Source organism: Lagenorhynchus albirostris, chromosome 13, assembly GCF_949774975.1.
Source record: "Lagenorhynchus albirostris chromosome 13, mLagAlb1.1, whole genome shotgun sequence".
NCBI classification, from domain to species: domain Eukaryota; kingdom Metazoa; phylum Chordata; class Mammalia; order Artiodactyla; family Delphinidae; genus Lagenorhynchus; species Lagenorhynchus albirostris.
Genome location: NC_083107.1, coordinates 37,989,351 through 38,003,927, shown reverse-complemented (window position 1 = coordinate 38,003,927; position 14,577 = coordinate 37,989,351). Strand labels below are relative to the sequence as shown.

The following is a 14,577-nucleotide window of genomic DNA, read 5'->3' as shown; positions in this document are numbered from 1 at the left end:
AACACTAGTCTTTTCTAGACACTAAAAGGTATGACTAAAGAAGAACTTTTCTCTAACTCCTTAGCTATGTTAAACAGCAAAGGGAAAACTGCTACATTTTTGTTCAGTTGAACAGCACTCATAACTGAAATACATGGATACATATTTCATTAATTTTCAGACATGTTGATAAAAAGGTAATTTGAGAATAGTAGGCTTTTTTAAAAAAAAATTAAGAAAATGTTCTAATGATCCATTTGTGTGAAACAAGTTGAAACGAATGGCATTGTTCCTTTGGATACAAGAATTCTAGGCCTTAGAACTGAAAATCTTTATGAATCGCACATTAATAAAAAAACAGTTTACCTTTTTAATGAACTCTTTTTCACAGAAGTCTTGAAGAATTCCTAGGCATACATTGCATACATTTAAATTTGAGTTCTTGGAAGCAATGCTTCCATCTTCAATAATCGAGATCTTTCCCTCTCCATTTTGACTCAGATTATCCATCCCATCAATCCCATCTTCTAGTTCTAGTAGTCGAATTTTCTTGGGAGGTGGGTTTGGAACTTCTGAAATTAATTCATCTTTTTCAGTTTCCAGAAATTTTTGCAGTTCATTGAGCAACTCCTGGAAAGTTAATTAAAAAAAAAAAAAGTAATGACCCTTTAACAATGTCCTTAAGGGTAAGATGAAGTGTGAAAATTATGATATATCACAGACTTATACAATGCTGACTTATATCAGTTCTGGAGCAGTTAGTTTTATTAGCCAGCACTGGCTTTCAGGAGAATTTAAAAGAGAATACCTAATTCCTATAATATATGTGTGAATATTTTTTCAAAAGAGTTTCATACGTAAGTGAAGCTAAAATCCTAAATCTGAGATGGAAAGGCTCCATTAACAAATTTATTAATTTGGCCTGTAGTTCTGTTGTGAGGGTCATTCACTTGTTAATTTCAGCAAAACAAACAAACAAAAACAAAAAAACCCAACTTCAATTCTAATTATTAGCAAATAGAAATGCAAACTGAATTTCCATCTATGCTAGGTTATTTAATAATCTCACAACCACTAAAACTTCATATGTATAATATTTAATATGAAATATGAAAAATTACATAGATTAGAAGTCTATTAAGTAAAAATAATTTCTAGTCAATTTACTAAACAAAGGCAAACAGATGCTGGCAATGCTGAAATTTGGCATCATAATTACAAACCATTTACAGGCATTAATTGAAAAAAGCCCTCTACTACATTCTGGTTTGCCTAATTTCTGTCACTCTTTGTATTGGAATGTAAAAAGTGGCATTCCTTTCAAACCACTATCATATTTCAGACATTCCACTCATCTAAATACTCAGAGGACTTTTCTTCTGTTTTGTCTAAATTGGGCAGGTTTTATTATTCAGTTGTTGAATAAATATCCTTTTGAAATTCACTCATATTACAATTTACTGACTCTAAAGGGAAAAATCTTTCACTCAAACAAATTTAATTCATTTTATTAAGACATGAGCTCTCCTATTAAATCTTTAACAGAGAAATACATACACATATACACATACAGGCATATTATGGCCCACACAAATATGTTTATTATTACCTAAGACCTATAACGTCAATATAACATCGTACAGATACATGCACGTGTACATATATCACATGAATAGAAAATATCAAAATATATTTACCCAGAAAAGTCCTCAGATATTTTCATATTTATATAAAATGATACAAAAGTTGGCAACACTGTCTTTCTATAATATATATTTTAAAACTTACAACATATGTATAAAATAATAGATTATAAATGTGTCTGAAAAAAATTGTAAGGCAAGTTACACAAACTCAATCTTATCACTTCATAGTCATTATGCGTATAAAGAAATATAGATGTATATATTAATCATCATAGCATATGTACCATTTCCAGTTTTCAAAGTGTTTTCACATACTTTATTAGATATTGTCCCTTAAAATCCTGTGAGGTGGATGTTATCATCACGCCCATTTACAGAGAAGAAAACTGAAGCTGGAAAGTGGTGAAACTGGGATTCAAATCCATGTCTTCTAGCTCCAAATTCTAGGCTTTGGATTCAGACAGTTCATATCCTAGCTTGCTCACTTAATAGCTGTGTAACTTTGGGCAGGTTGCTTAACCTCTCTGTGCCTCAGTTTCTTCATCTGAAAATAGAGACAATCATAGTATGTACTTACCTAATAGGTTATTGTGAGGATTATATGAGAGCTTGACATATAATAATGCCATATGAATATTGGATATAATTATTTCCAAAATAATAGAAACTAATACATAGGAGAAATGACTGCCATTGCTAACTCCTGGGCAATTTTTTTTAATTATAGGAAGCTGAATGTGTGTGTGTATGTGTGTGTGTGTGTGTGCGTGTGTGTGTGTGCGTGTGTGTGTGGTGTATTCGTACTGTTTATAAGTACATATTTACACATATGTATATAATTACTATCTGCCTCTGAAAAGAACATCACTGTTAGAATAAAATATATTTCACAAAATGTTATATATTTTATATGAAATATTCTATTAAATGTCAAAGCTCTCTGTATATTACCATAAATGTCAAAGACCTCAGTATATTACTTTTGCTATTAATAGTGGTAAGTGATAATAAGCATTTACTTCTAGAGAGTTGCAAACACCTATTTGTAAATACAAGTGGTAATACAGAAAACAGAAAAAGAAAAAAGGCAACCAAACCCACCGTGCTTCCACCCCCCCATTACATTTTACTAATATCTGGTGAGATGCACTATTTTGTGATATTCTGTCTAGATATTCTTTAGGAAAGATCTATGCAAACATTAAATGCACCAGTGAATTGCTTCACAAAGATCCCACTACATTAAATGTTAAATATAATCACTTAAGAAGGAACTTACATTTTATATGGTAATGGCAATTCCCAAATTACCATTATCGGTAACTACTTTATTATAGTTTTTAAAAAAATTTAATGAAGAGTTATCAACAGATACTTGCCCTCAAATACACAGGTATTGATTTAAGACCCTTTCTTAACTTAAAAAAAAAAGGAAGGAAGGAAGAGAGAAAGAAAGAGAGAAAGAAAGAAAGAAAATACCCTTACCTTGTAGGGAAGTTTGTATGGTGCATGAAAATCCACACCACAGAATCTGAAGATACATCTTGGACAGGTACCAGTACTGAGCAACAACTGGGCCACATGCTTGTTTTCCACAGTCAGTGGAAACATATTAAACAGCTACAACTAGAAAAAAAGAAAAAGTAAAACTAATGAGCACCTTTTGTGTTTTACTTTCACAGACAAATATATGGTCACCTTTAAGGATAAAAATCTTTAAAGATAAAACATTTATATTTGAAAATCACTATTTGGTATTCTCCAATAATGTCCCTTTCATTAAATCCATATTGAAACAAAAACTTGAAGGCAATTTATTAGATGGATCAGGTAAAAGTTTCTAATTGTCAAGGACTTTAACATTCTGGATTATGATAAAGTGCATCAACATAACTAAATCAATCAAAAGAAATAAAAACTAATAAAAAATGGCTGTCTCTAAGGAGGGTAATGAAAACAAGAATACAGAGTGTAATTTTGCTTTTTATTTTGTACCATTCAGTATTGTTTGAGAACACAGAGTTGTAAATTCAATAAACTTTCCTGTTAGAAATAAGAAATGAGTTTGCTAGAAAAAATAATCAGATCAGTCTATGTTATGTAATACTTGACTGCCCTTAATGATAGTTAAGCAGTCAAGTATTCAAAGCAAACTGATCAGATTCAAAAACATCAATTTTACTTTGATGAAATAATAACTAAATAAAAACCAACTATTAGCAAAATGAGAAAAATCTTCCTTTCATACACAAGTAAAAACTCCAACAAAAACAAATAAAGTGCAAAATATTTGAGTAATTATTATCTAAAACAAGTTGCCACTTTTTTGCAATTTGAACAAACTCACTTGGAAGTAAATACAACATAGAGAATGGGTTCTTGTTGCCAGGAAGGAGTGGGGTAATGAAAATTAAATTTTGTAGTCATTCTGTGTGGAGGGAAAAAAAGGTCTTCTGATTAATGAATCAGCTCACATTACTTTAAAATGAGGAACTAGTGATATTTTATAAAACTATGATTGCATGGTTATGGTACTGAGGTCATAGAGATAAAAGATTGTGGCACCTTTAATTTGTTCATTTTCATAATTCAAATGAACTTAGTTTTTGTGGAGGGTGAAGCTCTTACCAACTGCTTACTATAAAGATGTGACTCTTAGAATTAGTTTGTGTTTTCTAACCCTTTAAAACCCACTACTTACTTTCAAGTTTCTAAATGTTTGTGGCCACTTATCAAGAATAGATCCTTGACAGAAAACAGTACTATGTAACTCTTCACCATAAAAATAAGGTCAGCAAGCTGGACTACAAAAACCAGATTGCCTGTGGCTGGGTTCTAATTCAAGGTACCAGAATATGTGAGTTGTCAGGGAGGGGAAGGGAAGAAAACCAAGCTTCTCTGGACACACCAGTGAGAACTTTCAGACACCCAGATTGGGAAACACTGATTAGGATTGCCTAAGTAAATCTGAGCTCCAGAAAGTACAGAATATGTAAAGAACAACCTCTGCATAATGAAGCTCTGTGTGATCATTGTTATTTACAAACGATCTGAATCCCTTCCCCCAGCTCATTTAATCTAATAGTTTGATGCTGATAAGGGGTTGGGATTCTTTGAGGAGCTGATTATCATCATTTAAAGTGTATCCCAACTGCATTCCCCTCACAGAGAAACTGTTTCTATTTCGTCCTTTTTTTCTCCGCCTTTCCATTAGCTAAAGCCAAGGATTTCATTTAATTGAGAATTAACCTTTAACTCAGAAAGAGAAACCAATAAACCCTCCTGTCCAATAAATAAATCCAGGACTGAGTGCTTAAGATGGGCACTTTGTATCAAAGATTTCCCAGGAGACTTAAGTTAAATAGTTGTATTAAAATGTATGCTTTTTCCCCCAGTTGGCTTAAAGACAATGTTTGTTTCTCCAGTAGGTTCACTAGAACAAAGGTATCACGCTAGTCAATAAATGACACATTATACTCTCTTGGCTCTAAAGTTTCCAAACCCGTTCAGAATTAGGAAATCTCCTGTCTTGAGTAATTTGAAGAGGTCTTAAAAGAGCAAAACAAAACCCTCTTCCGTAATTATGTTAGTAATCGAATGGCATTACAAATTTCTCAAGATCACTTTCACCTAGCAACAATCTAGCGACTTCCCAAGCGCGTTAACATTAGGAAAAAATACGTTCTTAAATTTGGTTGTTTCATCTTGATGTACAGCGCTGAAATGCCAGGATTTCATAAGACATCAGAAATCAGTTGTTCCATATTAGATTTATTATCTTTGAAACCAAGCCCTGAGAAATGCATCCCGTACTGTAAGGTTTTCATTGTCGGTTGCCTTTAAGATGTTTGTTTTTCGTTTACGTGTTTACTTTACCCAAAGAACTGGAACGTATCATTGCAACAGAATCTCTTCCCAGGTGTCAGGATCCTACGGCGATCCAGTCCCTGCTCCACAAATCAATGGTAACTAGCCCCGTCTCTGGTTTACTAGAGAAGATGGTTTTTCTTTTCAGTTCTCGGACGATTACAGAAACTATTTATTACAAACAGGCCAGGAGCAGGCAAAAAAAACAGGCTGAGTCTCACATCCCGGGATCTTTTAAAACTCATTTTCATACAGAAGGGTGTCATTCGTCTTGTGGGGTGGGGGTGGGGTGTGGATTTTTAAAGAAAGGCGCTCGTAACTTCATCGCGCTACCGATACACTCAGCAGTGGAATCTACTCTAGATTTCTGGAAAGTTCAACCCCAGGTCTAACCTCCAGTCTTTCCTTTGGCCAACCAGGGAAGCCCTTCTCACCTTCAGTCGGGTCCCCAAACACTTCCCACTCACCCCTCCTTGCTAACAAAGCCTCTCCCACAGGAAGGAAACGATCCCCTCCATCCACACCTCTCCGGCATGCAGTCCTCACCCCCTCTCCTCAGACCTCCCTTGCCTCACCTTCTCCCACGGCGCCGGAGCTAGAGATTTAACCCCTTCCAGCCCTCAGAGGGAACGGGGAAGACTAAAGACAACGCACCTATTGCGTCTAGCAATTCTGTTCCCCGAGGAAACGAGAGCTATAGAACAAAAAGTACCAGCTCCCTCACGCAAGGACTGAGTGAATTCTCCCCTGCTTGTTTGCAGGGAAACCAGTCAAGATACATGGCCGGCCGCCACGCACCTTGCCTGCCCCGCGGGTGGAGGAGTGGTGTGTGGGGCATTACTCCGGCCGGGTGCAGGACTTGTCCCAGGGAAGCCTCCTTGGGACTCTGACGTCTAGGACATTATAGCCGCTACCAGAAATATCGATTATCTCTTACCCTCTGTTTAGAATGGAAGTTCTTTCCAAGGCAAATAAAAAGAAAGCGTTTCTTCCCATAGGTTAGTGGCATCCTCCTAGGCTGTAATACCAGCCAGCAAAGCACCACAAACCACATCCTGACTGCAGGGGAGGGCCGGGTGGAGGGCTCTGCACTCTGCATGTTGTGCCTGGCGCTCAAGCGGCTGGTGTCCTCGGGCCTGGAGAGTCCCAGCGCAGAGCGGGATCTGAGAGGAGGCGGAGATGGCGTCCCAGCCGCCGCCTCCGCCGAAACCCTGGGAGACCCGCCGGATTCCGGGGGCCGGGCCGGGGTCAGGACCCGGCACCACTTTCCAGTGAGTGTGCGATTTTTCAGGCCGCGAGTTTTGTGGGCCATAGCGGGGACTTGGCAGGAGGCGGTTGAGGCCGTTGTTGGGTGTGAAGTGTCCCCTCCCCCTCTCAACCAGCCCCCACCCACACCCCTGGTCGTAAGGGAGGTCGAAGTGCCTTCGGGGCGCCTGCAAGGGGAATTCGGTGTCAGACAGCTGCTTCTGACTCGGCGGCTCTGGGCAGCGACGTTTCCGGGAGGGGTAGCGATAGTCCTGGGCTCCTGAGTGCCGGTGCTTGGAAGAAAGGGTCAGGTACCACCTGTCCCTTCTGTTTGGGGGACACCCTGACTGAACTGCACGACTCTCTTCCCCCCGCCACCCCCACCTTAAAGAGTTAAGACTTTCGGTCCGTAGCAGGTGAGAGAGGCATTTGCCCGGCCCCGGCTCGTCAGGGAGCAAAGTCTCTCGAAAGCTTTTAACCATCTCTCGACAAGTTGGTGAAAGCCCAAAAGGTCACTTTTACACAACTGGAACTCAAGCCTGTACAGTTTGCGTTCTTTTCCAGCATAACTCAGCAATGTTTCGGATAAAGATTTGGAAAAGCAACAAGCGGGAGTTAAAAACTGAGGCCTACGAGTGGCCTTTGTGCGCTAGATAGTGTGTGATTTTTTTCTAAGGCCTGTGGTTTTTTGTTTGGTTTTAATCAGTGTTAAATGGATCTACGACTCAAAAAAGGTTAAAATAGAATAAAAGAGAAGAATTTCACATAGAGAATGGGTTCTTGTTGCCAGGAAGAACGTGTTTTGTGTTGGGTGGATCTGGACATCTTTTTTTTTAATTTTTTATATTGGAGCAGAGTTGGTTAATGTGTTAGTTTCAGGTGTACAGCAAAGTGATTCAGTTATACACATACATGTATGTATTCTTTTTCAAATTCTTTTCCCATTTAGGTTATTACAGAATAGTAAACAGTGTTTCCTGTACTATACAGTAGGTCCTTGTTGGTTATCTATTTTAAATATAACAGTGTGTACATTGTCAATCCCAAACTCCCAATCTATCCCTTCCGCCCTTGTAATCATAAGTTCTGTTCTCTAAGTCTGTGGATCTGGGCATCTTAATTCAGATGGTGAGACTCGAATGTCACATTGCCTACTGTGGTAGGTTTACTTACATAGAAATCCCCAACATACTGGAATGTATTTCTGCTGTGTTCTAAAATCTTGTAATGTTTTTTTAAGGTGTTTGAACACAATTGCTACTTTATTTAATAATGAAGGTACATAAGTAGTAAGCTTTAATTATGCTATTAAGTTGGGATGACACTTTATGCTACTTTTTAAAAAATAAATTTGTTTTATTTATTTTTGGCTGCGTTGGGTCTTCGTTGCTGCGCACAGGCTTTCTCTAGTTGGCAGCGAGCAGGGGTTACTCTTCGTTGCGGTGGGTGGGCTTCTCATGGCAGTGGCTTCTCTTGTTGCGGAGCATGGGCTCGAGGCACATGGGCTTCAGTAGTTGTGGCTCGCGGGCTCTAGAGCACAGGCTCAGTAGTTGTGGCGCACGGGCTTAGTTGATCCTCAGCATGTGGGATCTTCCCAGACCAGGGCTCAAACCCGTGGCCCCTGCATTAGCAGGCAGATTAGCATTTTTTGCTAATATAAAGGTAGCATCTGCTACCTTTTTTTATGAGTGGTTTGACCTTATTTAAAAATTTGGACTGCTCTTTAGAAGAGAGACGTTTTATTTTTGCATCTGTTAAAGTTATGTTTGTAAGATTAACCATTTTCCCATTTTTTAAGAAAATGTGAAGTATTTTAAACACCTAGAGACTGGTAGAGAGTAAGATGATGAATACTTGTGTATTAGCTCCTAGCTTTAAGAAATATTAACATTTTACCAGATTCGCCTCAGATTTCTTAAAAAATAAAATTAGAGCAACAGTTAAACCCTCCCATTCTTCTTTCCTACGGTAACTACTGTCCCTATTTGGTTTTTGTTGTACACAATGTGTTTATACTTCAGTATTGAGCTTTGTATGTACATTACATATGTATATATGTATGTATTATTATTCAGTATATTTTTGACTTTAAATATATTCGAACTGTATGTATCATTTGCAAAGTGTTTTTCCACTAAGTATTATTTATTTTGAGATTTATCTTGTTCATTCTTGTAACTGTACAGGCATACTTGGGAGGTATTGCAGGTTGGATTCAGACCACCGCAGTAAATCAAATATCGCAATAAAGCGAATGAATATTGCAATAAAGCGAGTCACATGAGTTTTTTTGGTTTCCCAGTGCATACAAAAGTTATGTTTACACTCTACTGTAGTCTATTAAGTGTGCAATAGCATTATGTCTAAAGAAACAATGTATATAACCTTAAAGATACTTCATTGCTAAAAAAATGCTGACCATCACCTGAGCCTTCAGCCAGTTGTAATCTTTTTGTTGGTGGAGAGTCTTGCCTCGATGTTGACTCATTGGAGGTGGTTGCTGAAGGCTGGGGTGGTTGTGGCAGTTTCTTTAAATAAGACCACAATGAAGTTTGCCACATTGGTTGAGTCTTCCTTTCTCAAACATTTCTCTATAGCATGCAGTACTGTTTGGTAGCATTTTACCCACAGTAGAACTTCTTTCAAAATTGGAGTAAATCTTCTCAAACCCTGATGCTGCTTTATCAGCTAAATTTACATAGTAGTCTAAATCCCTTGTTGTCATTTCAACAATCTTCATATCTTCTTCACCAGGAGTGGATGCCATCTCAAGAAACCACTTTCTTTGCTTACCCATAAGAAGCAGCTCCTCATCTGTTAAAGTCTTATCATGAGATTACAGCAATTCAGTTACATCTTTAGGCTTCACTTTTATTTTTAGTTCTCTTGCTATTTCCACCACATCTGTAGTTACTTGCTTCACGGAAGTCTTGAACCCCTTTAAAGTCATCCATGAGGGTTGGAATCAACTTCTTCCAAACTCCTGTTAAAGTTGATATATTGAACTCATCCCATGTATCACAGATGTTCTTAATGGCATCTAAAATGGTGAATCCTTTTAGAAAGGGTTTCAATTTACTTTGCCCAAGTCCATCAGCGAAATCACCATCTATGGCAGCTATAGCCTTATGAAATTTATTTCTTAGATAATAAGACTTAAAAGTCGAAATGACTGCTTGATCCATGGGCTACAGAATGGATATTGTGCTAGCAGACATGAAAACAACATTAATCTCATTGTACACCTCCATCAGCTCTTGGGTGACCAGTTGCATTATCAGTGAGCAGTAATATTTTGAAACGAATCTTTTCTTCTGAGCACTAGGTCTCAACAGTGGGCTTAAAATATTTAGTAAACCATATTGTAAACAGATGTGCTGTCATGCAGGCTTTGTTGTTCCACTGATAGAGCACAGGCAGAGTAGATTTAGCATAATTCTTAAGGGCCTTAGGATTTTCAGAATGGTAAATGAGCATTGGCTTCATCTTCAGGTTCCAGCTGCATTAGCCCCTAACAAGAGAGTCAGCTGGTCCTTTGAGGCTTTGAAGCCTGGCATTGCCTTCCCTCTAGCCATGAAAGCCCTAGATGGCCTCTTCTTCCCATAGAAGGCTATTTTGTCCGCATTGAAAATCTGTTGTTTAGCATAGCCACCTTCATTAATTATCTTAGCTAGATCTTCTAGATAACTTGCTGGAGCTTCTACACCAGCACTTGCAGCTTTACCTTGCACTCTTATGTTATGTAGATGGCTTCTTTCCTTAAACCTCCTGAAACAACCTCTGCTAGCTTCAGACTTTTCTTCTGCAGCTTCCTCATCTCTCAGCCTTCACAGAATTGAAGAGTTAGGGACTTGCTCTGGATTAGGTTTTGGTTAAGGGAATGTTAATGGCTGCTTTGATTTAGCTAGACCACTAAAACTTTCGTCATGTCAGCAATAAGGCTGTTTTACTTTATCAATAGCGTGTTCGCTGGAGTAGTACTTTTAATATCCTTCAAGTACTTTTCCTTTGCATTCACAGCTTGGCTAACAGTTTGGTGCAAGAGGCCTAGCCTTTGGCCTATCCTGACTTTTGACATGCCTTCCTCTCTAAGCTTAATCATTTCTAGCTTTTGATTTAGAGGCGTGTGACTCTTCCTTTCACTTGAACACTTAGAGGCCTTTGTAGGGTTATTAACTGGCCTAATTTCAACATTCTTATGTCTTAGGGAATAAGGGAATCTCGAGAAGAGAGAGAGACATGGGAGGAAAGGCTGGTCGCTGGAGCAGTCAGAACACACACATTTATTTTGAGAGTTTGCTGTCTTATAGGGGCACAGTTCATGGTGTCCTAAAACAACTAGAATAGTAACATAAGAGATCACTGATCACCATAACAAATATAATAGTAATGAAACAGTTTGAAATATTGTGAGAATTACCAGAATGCGACACAGACACGAAGTGAGCAAATGCTGTTCAAACAATGGTGCAGATAGATGGGCTTGACCCAGGGTTGCAACAAGCCTTCAATTTGTAAAAAACACGATCTGCAAAGCATCATAAAATGAGGTATGCCTGTAGTTCGTTTTAACTGCCATAGAATATTCTGTTATATAAAAGCAAACTATTTGTTCTGTTATAGATATTAGAGTATTAGTTGTTAAATATTTAAAGCTACTGCAGTCAAAATTCATGTGTCTTTCTCCTTGTGCACGTTTCCAAGAGGTTTTCTGGGAGGAGAGTTGCTTGCTGGAAGGGTATGCTTATCTTCAAGTACTGACTATCACCAAGTTGCTCCTCGAAGTGGTCGTATACCAATTTTTACATTTTCACTAGCAAGGTATTCTGTTTCTCTACATTTTTTCCAACACTTGATGTTATTTTGTAGTACTGTATTTACCAATCTAATAGATGTGAAATGGTATTTAATTTGCACTTCTCTGATCAGTAATAAAATTGAGGATCTTTTTGAATGTTGATTTGAAATTTTTTCTGTTGGTAATCTTTTGCCCACTTTTATGTTGGCTTTATCTTTGCTTATCAATTTGTAGGAGTACTTTATTGTTTGTACTGATCCTATTTTGTTTTTATCTTTCAATCTTTGGCTTGTCTTATTGCTTTATTTACATTCATGTTCATTTTTGTTGTACAGATATTTTAATTTTAATATAGCCAAATTTTTCATCTTTTACTTGTGCTTTTTCTATCTTGGTTAAGAAACGCTTTCTACCTCAGATCAGGAAAATTTTTCTCTATATCTTCTTTTAACTGTTCATTTCCCATTCATATCCTTTTTTTTTTTTTTTTTTTTTTTGCGGCACGCAGGCCCTCTCACTGTTGTGTCCTCTCCCACTGCGGAGCACAGGCTCCGGACGCACAGGCTCAACGGCCATGGCTCACGGGCCCAGCCGCTCCGCGGCATGTGGGATCCTCCTGGACCGGGACACGAACCTTTGTCCCCTGCATCGGCAGGCGGACTCTCAACCACTGCGCCACCAAGGAAGCCCCCCATTCATATCTTTAATCCACCTGGAACTGACTTTGTTGTACAAAAATCAGTGTGAAATAGAGAATTCAATTCTTTTCCATGTGGATAACTTATTATCCCAGCACCATTTATTAAGTAATTTATTCCATACTACTTTATAATGCCATCTATATCACACCAAGTTTTTCTAAATGTGTGGTTCTGTTTGGGGGACTTTATAATATGTTCTGTTGCTGTATTTATCTATTCTTATGCTAACACCACACTGTCTTTATAATAAGTTTTGATATTTGGTATGTCAAGATCCTCCACACATTGCTGTTCTTCATAATTGCCTTTGTTGCACTTAGCCTTTATAAAAAGACTTATTGGGATTTTTATTAGAACTTTATATTTTATTGGAACTTTTATGTAAAGATCAAGTAAGCCTTTTCATCCATGAATATTGTGTAAGGTGCAATTGGTGAGATTTTGACATTCTTTTTTGCTTTAAGTAGTGTTTTATAATTGTTTCCATGAAGTCCTTTCCCATCGTTTATAAGATATAAATATTATATCCAGCATAATGTCAGACTCTTAATTTGTTCTGATGGTTTGGTTGAAATTCTTTTGAGTCCTGTGTTGACAATCCTGTCATTTACAAATAAGCCAGCATAAATTGCCAACATCCTTGTATTGTTCCAGACTTTCATTGGAATGCTTCTCAAGTGTCACTATAAATTATGATGTTTGCTTTTTGTTTTTGATAGATATCCTATCAAACTTCTATCTCTCTACCTTGCTCAGATTTTTATTATGAAGGGGTATTAAATTTTATGAATAACTTTTCTGCATCTGTTGGGATAATTATGTGTTTTTATTTTAATATGAAAATGTGGTTTATTGCATCAATTAATTGTCCAATGTTGAATCATCCTTGCGTTTCTGGATGAACTCTGCTAAATTTTGATTTTTTTAAAAAAATACAATGTAGAAATCTAATATTTTAAGATCTTTGCATATATGTTCCTAATTGGAACATATGGTTTGGTATCTGGTTTGGTATCAGAGTTTTGTAGCTACAGAAATTTTTCTGTTGAGTTTAATTTTTATTCCTTTACAGACTATGTTCTCCTTAGCAGCCTTTAAGATTTTCCCTTACCTTGGTCCTCTACAGCTTTATTAGGCTCTGTCTAGGTTCAAATATTCAGATATACATATGTACATGTATATATTTTCCTCCTGCTCAGCAGCTACAGTGTTCATGCTCAGTACCCACAGTGTTGAATCCGAGGATTCACATCTGTCTTTAATTCAGGAAAACTCTCACGAATCCTATCTTTAAATATTGTTTGAGCACTATTCTTTCCCATCTCTTCTTCTGGAACTACTATTAAACATATCAGGAATAGTTCTGCTCCAAGTAACAATATCTGACTTTCTGTGCTTTCAACTATAGAGGCATTTATTGTTTAGTTGACAAGAAGTCTAGAGATCTGCTAACTCACCATTGTCATCAGGGGACCTACATTTTTCTTGGCTTCCTTTTTGTCTGTCAGCTTTCTGGCATTCTCACTCATCTCTGTCTTACTCTTGCTCCTTCGAAAGGAATCTCTTTTTTTTTTTTTTTTTTCCAGCAGTTATACTTTGTTGGGCTTCAATGTATTTTTCACTATATTATTTTTGGTGGGATTCATAGAGATACTTGAATCTGACTTGATGTCTTTCATTGATTTCAGAAAAGATTCAACCATTATTTCTTTAAATATCTCTTCTGCCCATCCTCTTTTCATTTCTCTGACCCCAATTACATATATGCTCTATATTTCACTATATACTCCATCTTACACTCATTTCTGTATGTATCCTTTTGTTACTCATGCTTCATTCTGGGTATTTTCTTCTGAACTCTTCTAGTTCACCGGTATTTTTCTTTCAGTGTGTCTAATCTGATAGTAAACGAATCAGTCATTGAGTTCGTAGTTTCAGGTATTTTATTCTTTTAGTTTTAGAATTTCCATTTGGTCCTGCTTTGTAGTTTCTATTCTCTGCTGAAAATCTCAATCTTGCCTTTTTTTCTTTGAATATGTATAGCATAGTTGTTTAAAGTCTCCACCTGATAACTCCATTATCTGGATCCATATGGATCATTTTATATTGACTAATGTCACTCATTTTTTTTTAACATGTAGTTTTGTCATCATAGAGGCTCAATTATTTTTCAGTGCGAGCTGGGCATTGTATATAGATAATTTAAGGCGATTTGAGGCCTAGGATGGTCTCTTCCTCCAGAGAGTTTTACTTTTGATAGGCACCTTGGGCCACTAGCAATCTAAGATCATTTTAATAATTTCAAATTTGAGCTAACTTGAAATTGTGGTTTTCAGTTTCT

The 14,577-nt window shown here is 37.2% G+C and overlaps 2 protein-coding genes across 2 annotated transcripts in view; one reads left to right on the top strand and one right to left on the bottom strand.

The window, feature by feature from the left end:
• Window positions 1-5,668, bottom strand: part of PUS10 (pseudouridine synthase 10) — a 65,549-nt gene extending 59,881 nt beyond the window's left edge. Inside the window, exons 1-3 of the mRNA XM_060169067.1 lie at window positions 5,502-5,668; window positions 3,111-3,251; window positions 346-609 (exon numbers count right to left, since the gene is read on the bottom strand). Of these exons, the coding sequence (XP_060025050.1) occupies window positions 346-609; window positions 3,111-3,236 (390 nt within the window). The 5' untranslated portion in view covers window positions 3,237-3,251; window positions 5,502-5,668. The remainder of the gene's footprint in view (window positions 1-345; window positions 610-3,110; window positions 3,252-5,501) is intronic.
• Window positions 5,669-6,651: 983 nt separating this feature from the next.
• PEX13 (peroxisomal biogenesis factor 13) overlaps window positions 6,652-14,577 on the top strand; it is a 33,531-nt gene continuing 25,605 nt past the window's right edge. Inside the window, exon 1 of the mRNA XM_060168601.1 lies at window positions 6,652-6,763. Within this exon, the coding sequence (XP_060024584.1) occupies window positions 6,672-6,763 (92 nt within the window). The 5' untranslated portion in view covers window positions 6,652-6,671. The remainder of the gene's footprint in view (window positions 6,764-14,577) is intronic.